The sequence below is a fragment of the Protomyctophum parallelum genome, assembly GCF_964188405.1.
Source record: "Protomyctophum parallelum genome assembly, chromosome: 20".
In the NCBI taxonomy this organism is placed as follows: Eukaryota; Metazoa; Chordata; class Actinopteri; order Myctophiformes; family Myctophidae; genus Protomyctophum; species Protomyctophum parallelum.
Window position 1 is genome coordinate 1,356,094 of NC_139718.1, and position 18,395 is coordinate 1,374,488.

The 18,395-nt window shown below is 43.4% G+C and overlaps 1 protein-coding gene across 1 annotated transcript in view; it reads left to right on the forward strand.

The window, feature by feature from the left end:
- The window catches only part of LOC310878482 (coiled-coil domain-containing protein 40-like), a gene marked incomplete at both ends in the record, with an annotated part of 28,847 nt that overhangs the window by 2,004 nt on the left and 8,448 nt on the right, over positions 1–18,395 (forward strand). The window contains 6 exons of the mRNA XM_083792812.1: positions 11,527–11,684; positions 12,765–12,887; positions 13,891–14,012; positions 15,835–16,078; positions 16,628–16,810; positions 17,939–18,184. Coding sequence (XP_083648938.1) covers positions 11,527–11,684; positions 12,765–12,887; positions 13,891–14,012; positions 15,835–16,078; positions 16,628–16,810; positions 17,939–18,184 — 1,076 coding nt within the window. The remainder of the gene's footprint in view (positions 1–11,526; positions 11,685–12,764; positions 12,888–13,890; positions 14,013–15,834; positions 16,079–16,627; positions 16,811–17,938; positions 18,185–18,395) is intronic.

An 18,395-nucleotide genomic window follows, 5' to 3' on the forward strand; every position in this document is an offset into this window, starting at 1 on the left:
ACACCACCCACAAACCTCTTTAATACGTTTAGACCTACGGTAACACCACCACAAACCTCTTTAAGACGTTTAGACCTACGGTAACACCACCACAAACCTCTTTAATACGTTTAGACCTACGGTAACACCACCACAAACCTCTTTAAGACGTTTAGACCTACGGTAACACCACCACAAACCTCTTTAAGACGTTTAGACCTACGGTAACACCACCACAAACCTCTTTAATACGTTTAGACCTACGGTAACACCACCATAAACCTCTTTAAGACGTTTAGACCTACGGTAACACCACCACAAACCTCTTTAATACGTTTAGACCTACGGTAACACCACCACAAACCTCTTTAATACGTTTAGACCTACGGTAACACCACCACAAACCTCTTTAATACGTTTAGACCTACGGTAACACCACCACAAACCTCTTTAATACGTTTAGACCTACGGTAACACCACCACAAACCTCTTTAATACGTTTAGACCTACGGTAACACCACCACAAACCTCTTTAATACGTTTAGACCTACGGTAACACCACCACAAACCTCTTTAATATGTTTAGACCTACGGTAACACCACCACAAACCTCTTTAATACGTTTAGACCTACGGTAACACCACCACAAACCTCTTTAATACGTTTAGACCTACGGTAACACCACCACAAACCTCTTTAATACGTTTAGACCTACGGTAACACCACCACAAACCTCTTTAAGACGTTTAGACCTACGGTAACACCACCACAAACCTCTTTAAGACGTTTAGACCTACGGTAACACCACCACAAACCTCTTTAATACGTTTAGACCTACGGTAACACCACCACAAACCTCTTTAATACGTTTAGACCTACGGTAACACCACCATAAACCTCTTTAATACGTTTAGACCTACGGTAACACCACCAGAAACCTCTTTAATACGTTTAGACCTACGGTAACACCACCACAAACCTCTTTAAGACGTTTAGACCTACGGTAACACCGCCCACAAACCTCTTTAATACGTTTAGACCTACGGTAACACCACCACAAACCTCTTTAATACGTTTAGACCTACGGTAACACCACCATAAACCTCTTTAATACGTTTAGACCTACGGTAACACCACCAAAAACCTCTTTAATACGTTTAGACCTACGGTAACACCACCACAAACCTCTTTAATATGTTTAGACCTACGGTAACACCGCCCACAAACCTCTTTAATACGTTTAGACCTACGGTAACACCACCACAAACCTCTTTAATACGTTTAGACCTACGGTAACACCACCACAAACCTCTTTAATACGTTTAGACCTACGGTAACACCACCACAAACCTCTTTAATACGTTTAGACCTACGGTAACACCACCACAAACCTCTTTAATACGTTTAGACCTACGGTAACACCACCATAAACCTCTTTAATACGTTTAGACCTACGGTAACACCACCACAAACCTCTTTAAGACGTTTAGACCTACGGTAACACCACCACAAACCTCTTTAATACGTTTAGACCTACGGTAACACCACCACAAACCTCTTTAATACGTTTAGACCTACGGTAACACCACCACAAACCTCTTTAATACGTTTAGACCTACGGTAACACCACCACAAACCTCTTTAATACGTTTAGACCTACGGTAACACCACCACAAACCTCTTTAATACGTTTAGACCTACGGTAACACCACCACAAACCTCTTTAATACGTTTAGACCTACGGTAACACCACCACAAACCTCTTTAATACGTTTAGACCTACGGTAACACCACCAAAAACCTCTTTAATACGTTTAGACCTACGGTAACACCACCACAAACCTCTTTAATATGTTTAGACCTACGGTAACACCACCACAAACCTCTTTAATACGTTTAGACCTACGGTAACACCACCACAAACCTCTTTAATACGTTTAGACCTACGGTAACACCACCACAAACCTCTTTAAGACGTTTAGACCTACGGTAACACCACCACAAACCTCTTTAATACGTTTAGACCTACGGTAACACCACCACAAACCTCTTTAATACGTTTAGACCTACGGTAACACCACCACAAACCTCTTTAATACGTTTAGACCTACGGTAACACCACCACAAACCTCTTTAATACGTTTAGACCTACGGTAACACCACCACAAACCTCTTTAATACGTTTAGACCTACGGTAACACCACCACAAACCTCTTTAATACGTTTAGACCTACGGTAACACCACCACAAACCTCTTTAATACGTTTAGACCTACGGTAACACCACCATAAACCTCTTTAATACGTTTAGACCTACGGTAACACCACCACAAACCTCTTTAATACGTTTAGACCTACGGTAACACCACCATAAACCTCTTTAATACGTTTAGACCTACGGTAACACCACCACAAACCTCTTTAATACGTTTAGACCTACGGTAACACCACCATAAACCTCTTTAATACGTTTAGACCTACGGTAACACCACCACAAACCTCTTTAATACGTTTAGACCTACGGTAACACCACCACAAACCTCTTTAATACATTTAGACCTACGGTAACACCACCACAAACCTCTTTAATACGTTTAGACCTACGGTAACACCACCACAAACCTCTTTAAGACGTTTAGACCTACGGTAACACCACCACAAACCTCTTTAAGACGTTTAGACCTACGGTAACACCACCACAAACCTCTTTAATACGTTTAGACCTACGGTAACACCACCACAAACCTCTTTAAGACGTTTAGACCTACGGTAACACCACCACAAACCTCTTTAATACGTTTAGACCTACAGTAACACCACCATAAACCTCTTTAATACGTTTAGACCTACGGTAACACCACCACAAACCTCTTTAATACGTTTAGACCTACGGTAACACCACCACAAACCTCTTTAAGACGTTTAGACCTACGGTAACACCACCACAAACCTCTTTAAGACGTTTAGACCTACGGTAACACCACCACAAACCTCTTTAAGACGTTTAGACCTACGGTAACACCACCATAAACCTCTTTAATACGTTTAGACCTACGGTAACACCACCAGAAACCTCTTTAATACGTTTAGACCTACGGTAACACCACCATAAACCTCTTTAATACGTTTAGACCTACGGTAACACCACCACAAACCTCTTTAATACATTTAGACCTACGGTAACACCACCATAAACCTCTTTAATACGTTTAGACCTACGGTAACACCACCACAAACCTCTTTAATACGTTTAGACCCACGGTAAAACCACCACAAACCTCTTTAATACGTTTAGACCTACGGTAACACCACCATAAACCTCTTTAATACGTTTAGACCTACGGTAACACCACCATAAACCTCTTTAATACGTTTAGACCTACGGTAACACCACCACAAACCTCTTTAATACGTTTAGACCTACGGTAACACCACCATAAACCTCTTTAATACGTTTAGACCTACGGTAACACCACCACAAACCTCTTTAATACGTTTAGACCTACGGTAACACCACCAAAAACCTCTTTAATACGTTTAGACCTACGGTAACACCACCACAAACCTCTTTAATATGTTTAGACCTACGGTAACACCGCCCACAAACCTCTTTAATACGTTTAGACCTACGGTAACACCACCACAAACCTCTTTAATACGTTTAGACCTACGGTAACACCACCACAAACCTCTTTAATACGTTTAGACCTACGGTAACACCACCACAAACCTCTTTAATACGTTTAGACCTACGGTAACACCACCACAAACCTCTTTAATACGTTTAGACCTACGGTAACACCACCACAAACCTCTTTAATACGTTTAGACCTACGGTAACACCACCACAAACCTCTTTAATACGTTTAGACCTACGGTAACACCACCATAAACCTCTTTAAGACGTTTAGACCTACGGTAACACCACCATAAACCTCTTTAATACGTTTAGACCTACGGTAACACCACCACAAACCTCTTTAATACGTTTAGACCTACGGTAACACCACCACAAACCTCTTTAATACGTTTAGACCTACGGTAACACCACCACAAACCTCTTTAATACGTTTAGACCTACGGTAACACCACCACAAACCTCTTTAAGACGTTTAGACCTACGGTAACACCACCACAAACCTCTTTAATACGTTTAGACCTACGGTAACACCACCACAAACCTCTTTAATACGTTTAGACCTACGGTAACACCACCACAAACCTCTTTAATACCTTTAGACCTACGGTAACACCACCACAAACCTCTTTAATACGTTTAGACCTACGGTAACACCACCATAAACCTCTTTAATACGTTTAGACCTACGGTAACACCACCACAAACCTCTTTAATACGTTTAGACCTACGGTAACACCACCACAAACCTCTTTAATACGTTTAGACCTACGGTAACACCACCATAAACCTCTTTAATACGTTTAGACCTACGGTAACACCACCACAAACCTCTTTAATACGTTTAGACCTACGGTAACACCACCATAAACCTCTTTAATACGTTTAGACCTACGGTAACACCACCATAAACCTCTTTAATACGTTTAGACCTACGGTAACACCACCACAAACCTCTTTAAGACGTTTAGACCTACGGTAACACCACCACAAACCTCTTTAAGACGTTTAGACCTACGGTAACACCACCATAAACCTCTTTAATACGTTTAGACCTACGGTAACACCACCATAAACCTCTTTAATACGTTTAGACCTACGGTAACACCACCACAAACCTCTTTAATACGTTTAGACCTACGGTAACACCACCACAAACCTCTTTAATACGTTTAGACCTACGGTAACACCACCACAAACCTCTTTAATAAGTTTAGACCTACGGTAACACCACCACAAAACCTCTTTAATACGTTTAGACCTACGGTAACACCACCACAAACCTCTTTAAGACGTTTAGACCTACGGTAACACCACCATAAACCTCTTTAATACGTTTAGACCTACGGTAACACCACCATAAACCTCTTTAATACGTTTAGACCTACGGTAACACCACCATAAACCTCTTTAATACGTTTAGACCTACGGTAACACCACCATAAACCTCTTTAATACGTTTAGACCTACGGTAACACCACCATAAACCTCTTTAATACGTTTAGACCTACGGTAACACCACCACAAACCTCTTTAATACGTTTAGACCTACGGTAACACCACCACAAACCTCTTTAAGACGTTTAGACCTACGGTAACACCACCATAAACCTCTTTAAGACGTTTAGACCCACGGTAAAACCACCACAAACCTCTTTAATACGTTTAGACCTACGGTAACACCACCATAAACCTCTTTAATACGTTTAGACCTACGGTAACACCACCATAAACCTCTTTAAGACGTTTAGACCTACGGTAACACCACCACAAACCTCTTTAAGACGTTTAGACCTACGGTAACACCACCACAAACCTCTTTAAGACGTTTAGACCTACGGTAACACCACCACAAACCTCTTTAATACGTTTAGACCTACGGTAACACCACCATAAACCTCTTTAATACGTTTAGACCTACGGTAACACCACCCACAAACCTCTTTAATACGTTTAGACCTACGGTAACACCACCACAAACCTCTTTAATACGTTTAGACCTACGGTAACACCACCACAAACCTCTTTAATACGTTTAGACCTACGGTAACACCACCACAAACCTCTTTAATACGTTTAGACCTACGGTAACACCACCACAAACCTCTTTAATACGTTTAGACCTACGGTAACACCACCATAAACCTCTTTAATACGTTTAGACCTACGGTAACACCACCACAAACCTCTTTAAGACGTTTAGACCTACGGTAACACCACCATAAACCTCTTTAATACGTTTAGACCTACGGTAACACCACCACAAACCTCTTTAAGACGTTTAGACCTACGGTAACACCACCATAAACCTCTTTAATACGTTTAGACCTACGGTAACACCACCACAAACCTCTTTAATACGTTTAGACCTATACGGTAACACCACCACAAACCTCTTTAAGACGTTTAGACCTACGGTAACACCACCACAAACCTCTTTAATACGTTTAGACCTACGGTAACACCACCACAAACCTCTTTAATACGTTTAGACCTACGGTAACACCACCACAAACCTCTTTAATACGTTTAGACCTACGGTAACACCACCATAAACCTCTTTAATACGTTTAGACCTACGGTAACACCACCACAAACCTCTTTAATACGTTTAGACCTACGGTAACACCACCACAAACCTCTTTAAGACGTTTAGACCTACGGTAACACCACCACAAACCTCTTTAATACGTTTAGACCTACGGTAACACCACCATAAACCTCTTTAATACGTTTAGACCTACGGTAACACCCACCATAAACCTCTTTAATACGTTTAGACCTACGGTAACACCACCACAAACCTCTTTAATACGTTTAGACCTACGGTAACACCACCACAAACCTCTTTAATACGTTTAGACCTACGGTAACACCACCACAAACCTCTTTAAGACGTTTAGACCTACGGTAACACCACCACAAACCTCTTTAAGACGTTTAGACCTACGGTAACACCACCACAAACCTCTTTAATACGTTTAGACCTACGGTAACACCACCACAAACCTCTTTAATACGTTTAGACCTACGGTAACACCACCACAAACCTCTTTAATACGTTTAGACCTACGGTAACACCACCATAAACCTCTTTAATACGTTTAGACCTACGGTAACACCACCACAAACCTCTTTAAGACGTTTAGACCTACGGTAACACCACCACAAACCTCTTTAATACGTTTAGACCTACGGTAACACCACCACAAACCTCTTTAATACGTTTAGACCTACGGTAACACCACCCACAAACCTCTTTAATACGTTTAGACCTACGGTAACACCACCACAAACCTCTTTAAGACGTTTAGACCTACGGTAACACCACCAAAAACCTCTTTAATACGTTTAGACCTACGGTAACACCACCACAAACCTCTTTAATACGTTTAGACCTACGGTAACACCACCACAAACCTCTTTAATACGTTTAGACCTACGGTAACACCACCACAAACCTCTTTAATACGTTTAGACCTACGGTAACACCACCACAAACCTCTTTAATACGTTTAGACCTACGGTAACACCACCATAAACCTCTTTAATACGTTTAGACCTACGGTAACACCACCACAAACCTCTTTAATACGTTTAGACCTACGGTAACACCACCACAAACCTCTTTAATACGTTTAGACCTACGGTAACACCACCACAAACCTCTTTAATACGTTTAGACCTACGGTAACACCACCATAAACCTCTTTAATACGTTTAGACCTACGGTAACACCACCACAAACCTCTTTAATACGTTTAGACCTACGGTAACACCACCACAAACCTCTTTAATACGTTTAGACCTACGGTAACACCACCACAAACCTCTTTAAGACGTTTAGACCTACGGTAACACCACCACAAACCTCTTTAATACGTTTAGACCTACGGTAACACCACCATAAACCTCTTTAATACGTTTAGACCTACGGTAACACCGCCACAAACCTCTTTAATACGTTTAGACCTACGGTAACACCACCACAAACCTCTTTAATACGTTTAGACCTACGGTAACACCACCATAAACCTCTTTAATACGTTTAGACCTACGGTAACACCACCACAAACCTCTTTAATACGTTTAGACCTACGGTAACACCACCACAAACCTCTTTAATACGTTTAGACCTACGGTAACACCACCACAAACCACTTTAAGACGTTTAGACCTACGGTAACACCACCATAAACCTCTTTAAGACGTTTAGACCTACGGTAACACCACCACAAACCTCTTTAATACGTTTAGACCTACGGTAACACCACCACAAACCTCTTTAAGACGTTTAGACCTACGGTAACACCACCACAAACCTCTTTAATACGTTTAGACCTACGGTAACACCACCACAAACCTCTTTAAGACGTTTAGACCTACGGTAACACCACCACAAACCTCTTTAATACGTTTAGACCTACGGTAACACCACCATAAACCTCTTTAATACGTTTAGACCTACGGTAACACCACCACAAACCTCTTTAATACGTTTAGACCTACGGTAACACCACCACAAACCTCTTTAATACGTTTAGACCTACGGTAACACCACCACAAACCTCTTTAAGACGTTTAGACCTACGGTAACACCACCACAAACCTCTTTAATACGTTTAGACCTACGGTAACACCACCACAAACCTCTTTAATACGTTTAGACCTACGGTAACACCACCACAAACCTCTTTAATACGTTTAGACCTACGGTAACACCACCATAAACCTCTTTAATACGTTTAGACCTACGGTAACACCACCATAAACCTCTTTAATACGTTTAGACCTACGGTAACACCACCACAAACCTCTTTAAGACGTTTAGACCTACGGTAACACCACCACAAACCTCTTTAATACGTTTAGACCTACGGTAACACCGCCCACAAACCTCTTTAATACGTTTAGACCTACGGTAACACCACCACAAACCTCTTTAATACGTTTAGACCTACGGTAACACCACCACAAACCTCTTTAATACGTTTAGACCTACGGTAACACCACCACAAACCTCTTTAATACGTTTAGACCTACGGTAACACCACCACAAACCTCTTTAATACGTTTAGACCTACGGTAACACCACCACAACCCTCTTTAATACGTTTAGACCTACGGTAACACCACCACAAACCTCTTTAATACGTTTAGACCTACGGTAACACCACCACAAACCTCTTTAATACGTTTAGACCTACGGTAACACCACCATAAACCTCTTTAATACGTTTAGACCTACGGTAACACCACCACAAACCTCTTTAATACGTTTAGACCTACGGTAACACCACCACAAACCTCTTTAATACGTTTAGACCTACGGTAACACCACCACAAACCTCTTTAATACGTTTAGACCTACGGTAACACCACCACAAACCTCTTTAATACGTTTAGACCTACGGTAACACCACCACAAACCTCTTTAATACGTTTAGACCTACGGTAACACCACCACAAACCTCTTTAATACGTTTAGACCTACGGTAACACCACCACAAACCTCTTTAATACGTTTAGACCTACGGTAACACCACCACAAACCTCTTTAATACGTTTAGACCTACGGTAACACCACCACAAACCTCTTTAAGACGTTTAGACCTACGGTAACACCACCATAAACCTCTTTAATACGTTTAGACCTACAGTAACACCACCACAAACCTCTTTAATACGTTTAGACCTACGGTAACACCACCACAAACCTCTTTAATACGTTTAGACCTACGGTAACACCACCACAAACCTCTTTAATACGTTTAGACCTACGGTAACACCACCATAAACCTCTTTAATACGTTTAGACCTACGGTAACACCACCACAAACCTCTTTAATACGTTTAGACCTACGGTAACACCACCACAAACCTCTTTAATACGTTTAGACCTACGGTAACACCACCACAAACCTCTTTAAGACGTTTAGACCTACGGTAACACCACCACAAACCTCTTTAATACGTTTAGACCTACGGTAACACCACCACAAACCTCTTTAATACGTTTAGACCTACGGTAACACCACCACAAACCTCTTTAAGACGTTTAGACCTACGGTAACACCACCACAAACCTCTTTAATACGTTTAGACCTACGGTAACACCACCACAAACCTCTTTAATACGTTTAGACCTACGGTAACACCACCACAAACCTCTTTAATACGTTTAGACCTACGGTAACACCACCATAAACCTCTTTAATACGTTTAGACCTACGGTAACACCACCACAAACCTCTTTAATACGTTTAGACCTACGGTAACACCACCACAAACCTCTTTAATACGTTTAGACCTACGGTAACACCACCACAAACCTCTTTAATACGTTTAGACCTACGGTAACACCACCATAAACCTCTTTAATACGTTTAGACCTACGGTAACACCACCACAAACCTCTTTAATACGTTTAGACCTACGGTAACACCACCACAAACCTCTTTAATACGTTTAGACCTACGGTAACACCACGGTAACACCACCACAAACCTCTTTAAGACCTTTAGACCTACGGTAACACCACGGTAACACCACCACAAACCTCTTTAAGACCTTTAGACCTACGGTAACACCGCCACAAACCTCTTTAATACGTTTAGACCTACGGTAACACCACCGCCATTGGATTTTTTTTTTTTTTTTATGTCATGTGAAAGCAGGGAATCATAATAGCTTCAAACTGACATATTGGTTGTTCAGTTTGACCCTCCAGTTTAATGTCTTGCAGAGAAACAGGCTTGAAAGGCTCACTTTCGCACATTTTCACGATTTTTCAAAATATAGCAGATCTATGAGCTTGTAGATCTGCTATTTTTCAATAGCTAAAGTACAACATAATAATGCTTAGTTAAAACACCAAAATTACCCACCAGACCACACGGAGACTTGAACTCAGTGGAGATCTTTGTAAACGCCATATATCCTCCACTGTTGTTTTTGGCAGAACATTTATATTTTATTTTAGTCGTAGTCTATGGAATGAAACTTCATTTAGTTTTAGTCACATCAACATTTATATTTTATTTTAGTCATAGTCTATGGAATGAAACTTCATTTAGTTTTAGTCACATCAACATTTATATTTTATTTTAGTCATAGTCTATGGAATGAAACTTCATTTAGTTTAAGTCACATCAACATTTACATTTTATTTTAGTCATAGTCTATGGAATGAAACTTCATTTAGTTTTAGTCACATCAACATTTATATTTTATTTTAGTCATAGTCTTTATTTATATTTTATTTTAGTCATAGTCTATGGAATTAAACTTAATTTAGTTTTAGTCACATCAACATTTATATTTTATTTTAGTCGTAGTCTTTGGAATTAAACTTAATTTAGTCTTAGTCACATCTTCGTCAGCTGGAATGTTTTAGTGTTTAGTCTAGTTTTAATTTCAAATTAATTTAGTTATAGGCTACTTATGTTAACATTATGACCTTAAATGAAATTACAGGACATTAAAAAAGATATTAAAAAAATATACAATTCTAATACTATAGTCATTCAGCTACTAATATAGACTCAGGTCATTCATTTGGAATTATAACAGCTGAAATAAATAATATATCAATGAATTAACTTGCGGGCCACATTGTGTGCAGATGGGGGCCCATGTATCAATATCTGTCTGTCACTGTGACTGCCGTAGCTCCTCACTGCCTGCACCAATCACTCCCACTTTTCACACAGGCATTGACCATAATAATATGGAGCGTAACGAAGCCCTTTTTCGATTTGACACATTAATGATTAATAGTGAATTTATTAGTGAATTTAAAAAAGCGAAAACGCACCCAGGGCGCAGTACCCCCCGCGGCCACAAGGGGGGTACTGCGCCCGTCTCACAACGGGCTAGTGATATAAATTAAGAGCCCTGATTGGTCCGCAGTGTCACAGCTCCAGGCAGAGATGGACAACATGATTGGTCGGCTGCTCTACATGCAGCAGGTGAACGCTGACGTCCAATCGGATGTCAGCGCCATGAGGAACGCCTCGCGGAAAGCCCAGCAGGACAAGAGCCAGGCGGCCGCGCAGAAACACAGACAGGTAAACGCAGACAGGTAAACACAGACAGGTCTATAGGCTACACAGACAGGTACACGCAGACAGGTAAACACAGACAGGTAAACACAGACAGGTACACGCAGACAGGTAAACACAGACAGGTAAACACAGACAGGTAAACGCAGACAGGTAAACGCAGACAGGTAAACACAGACAGGTAAACACAGACAGGTACACACAGACAGGTAAACACAGACAGGTAAACGCAGACAGGTACACGCAGACAGGTAAACACAGACATGTAAACGCAGACAGGTACACGCAGACAGGTAAACACAGACAGGTAAACGCAGACAGGTAAACACAGACAGGTAAACACAGACAGGTAAACACAGACAGGTAAACGCAGACAGGTACACGCAGACAGGTAAACACAGACAGGTAAACGCAGACAGGTAAACACAGACAGGTAAACACAGACAGGTCTATAGGCTACACAGACAGGTACACGCAGACAGGTAAACACAGACAGGTAAACGCAGACAGGTAAACGCAGACAGGTAAACACAGACAGGTACACGCAGACAGGTAAACGCAGACAGGTAAACGCAGACAGGTAAACGCAGACCTCCTAATATATATATACAGGAGGTCTGCGTATATATATCCTATAATATCCATACATAAACCTATATTTCCTATGTTCTCCTACAGGATGTGACATCATATGTCCTATGTTTTCCTACAGGATGTGACATCATATGTCCTATGTTTTCCTACAGGATGTGACATCATATGTCCTATGTTTTCCTACAGGATGTGACATCATATGTCCTATGTTTTCCTACAGGATGTGACATCATATGTCCTATGTTTTCCTACAGGATGTGACATCATATGTCCTATGTTCTCCTACAGGATGTGACATCATATGTCCTATGTTCTCCTACAGGATGTGACATCATATGTCCTATGTTCTCCTACAGGATGTGACATCATATGTCCTATGTTTTCCTACAGGATGTGACATCATATGTCCTATGTTCTCCTACAGGATGTGACATCATATGTCCTATGTTCTCCTACAGGATGTGACATCATATGTCCTATGTTCTCCTACAGGATGTGTATGTGGACAGACTGACCAGAGATCTGGACAGACTGACGGAACAGATTGATGTTCATGAAGATCAGCTGAAAACACAACAAGAAGAAACACACCACGCCACGGAGGCTCTGACTGAGGTATGACATCACTATGACATCACTATGACATCACTATGACATCACTATGACATCACTATGACATCACTATGACATCACTATGACATCACACCACGCCACGGAGGCTCTGACTGAGGTATGACATCACTATGACATCACTATGACATCACTATGACATCACTATGACATCACTATGACATCACTATGACATCACACCACGCCACGGAGGCTCTGACTGAGGTATGACATCACTATGACATCACTATGACATCACTATGACATCACTATGACATCACTATGACATCACTATGACATCACTATGACATCACACCACGCCACGGAGGCTCTGACTGAGGTATGACATCACTATGACATCACTATGACATCACTATGACATCACTATGACATCACTATGACATCACTATGACATCACACCACGCCACGGAGGCTCTGACTGAGGTATGACATCACTATGACATCACTATGACATCACACCACGCCACGGAGGCTCTGACTGAGGTATGACATCACTATGACATCACTATGACATCACTATGACATCACTATGACATCACTATGACATCACTATGACATCACTATGACATCACTATGACATCACTATGACATCACACCACGCTACGCAGGCTCTGACAAAGGTATGACATCACTATGACATCACTATGACATCACACTGTATTCATATCAGCACATGACGTCGTACGTCGCAATTTAGTGCCCTAAACAAACATCAAAGTCCATAGACTTGGCTGGCTCTAAAGTACTCTCTAAAGTACTCCCTAAAGTACTCTCTAAAGTACTCCCTAAAGTACTCTAAACAATCGTAGACTATTTACGTCATAAAGTAAATGCTCTAACAAATCAACTCAAATCGTCTGCGTGCGTGCGTGCGTGCGTGCGTGCGTGCGTGCGTGCGTGCGTGCGTGCGTGTGTCTGTTAATCAGACCAGTGTGTGTCCAGTGGAAACCTGGTATGAATCTGATCTCAGGCCTGAATGGGTTAACAGGCTCAGATGGAGATGGCCTCCCTCCAGATGGAACAGAAGCAGCTTCTACAGCAGTGGAACAGCAGCCTGTTGGACATGAAGCAGCAGGACAGAACCTTCTGCTCCACGCAGGAGGCCCTAAGGTGAGGAGAACCTTCTGCTCCACGCAGGAGGCCCTAAGGTGAGGAGAACCTTCTGCTCCACGCAGGAGGCCCTAAGGTGAGGAAACCTCCACACAGGAGGCCCTAAGGTGAGGAGAACCTCCACACAGGAGGCCCTAAGGTGAGGAAAACCTCCACACAGGAGGCCCTAAGGTGAGGAAAACCTCCACACAGGAGGCCCTAAGGTGAGGAAAACCTCCACACAGGAGGCCCTAAGGTGAGGAAACCTCCACACAGGAGGCCCTAAGGTGAGGAAACCTCCACACAGGAGGCCCTAAGGTGATGAAAACCTCCACACAGGAGGCCCTAAGGTGAGGAAACCTCCACACAGGAGGCCCTAAGGTGAGGAAAACCTTCTGCTCCACACAGGAGGCCCTAAGGTGAGGAAACCTCCACACAGGAGGCCCTAAGGTGAGGAAACCTCCACACAGGAGGCTCTAAGGTGAGGAAAACCTCCACACAGGAGGCCCTAAGGTGAGGAAAACCTCCACACAGGAGGCCCTAAGGTGAGGAAACCTCCACACAGGAGGCCCTAAGGTGAGGAAAACCTCCACACAGGAGGCCCTAAGGTGAGGAAAACCTCCACACAGGAGGCCCTAAGGTGAGGAAACCTCCACACAGGAGGCCCTAAGGTGAGGAAAACCTTCTGCTCCACACAGGAGGCCCTAAGGTGAGGAGAACCTCCACACAGGAGGCCCTAAGGTGAGGAAAACCTCCACACAGGAGGCCCTAAGGTGAGGAAAACCTCCACACAGGAGGCCCTAAGGTGAGGAGAACCTCCACATAGGAGGCCCTAAGGTGAGGAGAACCTTCACATAGGAGGCCCTAAGGTGAGGAGAACCTCCACATAGGAGGCCCTAAGGTGAGGAGAACCTTCACACAGGAGGCCCTAAGGTGAGGAGAACCTCCACACAGGAGGCCCTAAGGTGAGGAAAACCTCCACACAGGAGGCCCTAAGGTGAGGAAAACCTCCACACAGGAGGCCCTAAGGTGAGGAAACCTCCACACAGGAGGCCCTAAGGTGAGGAAACCTCCACACAGGAGGCCCTAAGGTGAGGAAACCTCCACACAGGAGGCCCTAAGGTGAGGAAAACCTCCACACAGGAGGCCCTAAGGTGAGGAAACCTCCACACAGGAGGCCCTAAGGTGAGGAAACCTCCACACAGGAGGCCCTAAGGTGAGGAAACCTCCACACAGGAGGCCCTAAGGTGAGGAGAACCTCCACACAGGAGGCCCTAAGGTGAGGAGAACCTCCACACAGGAGGCCCTAAGGTGAGGAGAACCTCCACACAGGAGGCCCTAAGGTGAGGAGAACCTTCTGCTCCACACAGGAGGCCATAAGGTGAGGAAACCTCCACACAGGAGGCCCTAAGGTGAGGAAACCCTCCACACAGGAGGCCCTAAGGTGAGGAAACCTTCACCTCCACACAAGAGCCTCCGAAATGATTGTTTGTGATGTAACCCACCCATATTTAACTGTGGAGAGAAGCATAAAGGATGGGTGTGTCTGTGCGTCTCGTGTTTAAGGTGGGGTTGTCCCCATCCCATCACGTGATCAGGGCCGATCACGTCATCATTTTCAAATGATCGGAAATCGGAACGGGAGAAAAAGAAAAGAAAAAACGTGTTCGGAACAATATCAATATTATCAGGTCCCACTGTGTCAGGGCTAAAAGCAGTTTTTAACAGTGCCGTTTCAGATCCATAATAAAGTGACATAACGTATATATACGATTATACGTCAACAGCAGACAATGTGTTAATTAATGATTAAAATGATTAATTGTAACGTTCTCTCCTCCAGTGCCGCCCACCAGCAGGTGGCGCTGTTGGAGCGCGAGGTGGACGGCGTCAACAGGTCGCTGATCAAAGAGCAGGAGGAGAACGAGCTTCTCACCGCGCAGCTGAGGAGAGCGCAGCTCGCCGGCGCCACCACCAGGCGGCAGATAGATCACAGCCAGGGCCAACAGGAGGCCCTGCAGGCCGGATACAGCACCTACACCCGCACCCTGCAGCAGACCGAGGGCGACCTCCGCAGGCTCAACGTGGTACTGCAGACCGATGACATTTCAACCTTTATTCAGAATCAGAGTCATCGCCACAGTTTTAAGAGTAAAACAGTTTTAAGAGTAAAACTGTGGGAGGAAATGTGTTTCTCTGCATAGTTATCGTAGCTTAGTTTATTTTTTTATTTTCGTCATAGTTTTAGTTATAGTTACTTGCGCAAGCAGAGCGCGCAAGTAATAGTTTCGCCCGGCTCGTATTCACCGTCCCAGCCAACCCGCCACTTTTGATGCGTATGCAAATAAAACAGCAAATTGTGCCTGATTTGCTGGGACCAGATTACAATGGTGTGTATATGTATATAACTAGCTCTGATTCATCATCAATCATCAAGTGGCGGGTTGGCTGGGACGGTTTTTGGCGCAAAGTAACCACAGTATACCGCTAATCAACTTACAAATTACATATATATATATATATATATATATATATATATATATATATTTTAGTTATAGTTTTAGTCATATATTTAGTCGTAGCTTATAGTTTATATTTTAGTGAATTTAAATGGTTTGTCGTGTCCATTGCTGCAGGAAAACGCGTCGCAGGGGGCGGAGCTCGGCGGCCTGACCAATCAGCTGCAGCGGCAGAGCAGCGTGTGTGTGGATCTGACCAATCGCATCGTGGAGCTCATCCAACAGGAAGTGACTCACAGCAAGGAGGCTCAGCACAGGAAACAGCTGTGCTCCAAGATGGCCGCTCTCCGCAAGGACAAGGTATTGAGATCTGCGACTCCCGGGAAAAGAACGCGCTGTGATTGGCCAGTACCAAGGGTATAAAAGAACGCGCTGTGATTGGCCAGTACCAAGGGTATAAAAGTTTGGGATTTTTCATTATAGTTTACTTTAGATTTTTACCTTTTTCTTAATTTTTTTCTAATTCTGTTCTGAGCGGGGTTTCTAGTTTTAATTTCGCTTAGTTTTAGTTGAGGTTATTTTTTTATTATTAGTTTTTGTTATTTCCGTCCTTTTCAGTCCTGCACCTGACCTGAGCAAATTAAAATTTTAGTCATTTTCTCTTGAGTAGTTTTCAGTTAGTTTTAGTCACATTTTAGTCACCTGGAATGTGTTAGTGTTTAGTCTAGTTTTAGTCACATTTTAGTCACCTGGAATGTGTTAGTGTTTAGTCTAGTTTTAGTCACATTTTAGTCACCTGGAATGTGTTGGTGTTTAGTCTAGTTTTAGTCACATTTTAGTCACCTGGAATGTGTTGGTGTTTAGTCTAGTTTTAGTCACATTTTAGTCACCTGGAATGTGTTAGTGTTTAGTCTAGTTTTAGTCACATTTTAGTCACCTGGAATGTGTTAGTGTTTAGTCTAGTTCAGGGGTTCTCAACCAAAGGGGTTTCCCGCCCAGAATGTGTCCATCGATCGATAAGGTTCAATCAAAACGTATCAATCATGATAATTAACCCATTCTGACCTGAGATCAGATTCTAAAAAATGTCTTCTACATCCTGACAGTTTTCCATTCTGACCTGAGATCAGATTCTATAAATGTCTTCTACATCCTGACAGTTTTTACATTCTGACCTGAGATCAGATTCTATAAATGTCTTCTACATCCCGACAGTTTTCCATTCTGACCTGAGATCAGATTCTATAAATGTCTTCTACAACCTGACAGTTTTCTGACAAAGCTATGTTTCTATCTCAGTCGTTCTTCGATTTTTCAAAAACAGCAGACCTACAAGCTCATATATCGCGCCACTCGGTGGCGCGCTATATGAGCTTGTAGGTCTGTTATTTTTCAATAGCTAAAGCATAGCATAATGCTAACACCAAAAGGGGTTCCCGCCCCCAAAATGGATTAAAGGATAATTCCTCGTCCTTCCTGTTTCGTCAGACCTCCCAGCTGTGGCAGCTGGACAACGAGGCGGCGGCCGCGGCGCTGGCGAGCGGCGAGGCGGGCCAGCGCCTGGCGGGCCTGTCGCTCACGCTGGACGCCCTGGAGCAGGAAGTGACCCGCTGCGACGCGCTGCTGGCCGCCGGCGGCACCAAGATGGCCGCGGGCCTCGGCGCCGTCCGGCGCAAGCAGGACGCCATCAACGCCGTCAACAAGAAGATCAGGACGCTCACCGACAGCACCGGGGTAAGGCCCCGCCCCCTCAGACCACACCCACAGGCTTTAAACCACACCCACAGGCCCCCAAACCACACCCACAGGCCCCCAAACCACACCCACAGGCCCCAAACCACACCCACAGGCTTTAAACCACACCCACAGGCCCCCAAAACCACACCCACAGGCCCCCAAACCACACCCACAGGCCCCAAACCACACCCACAGGCCCCAAACCACA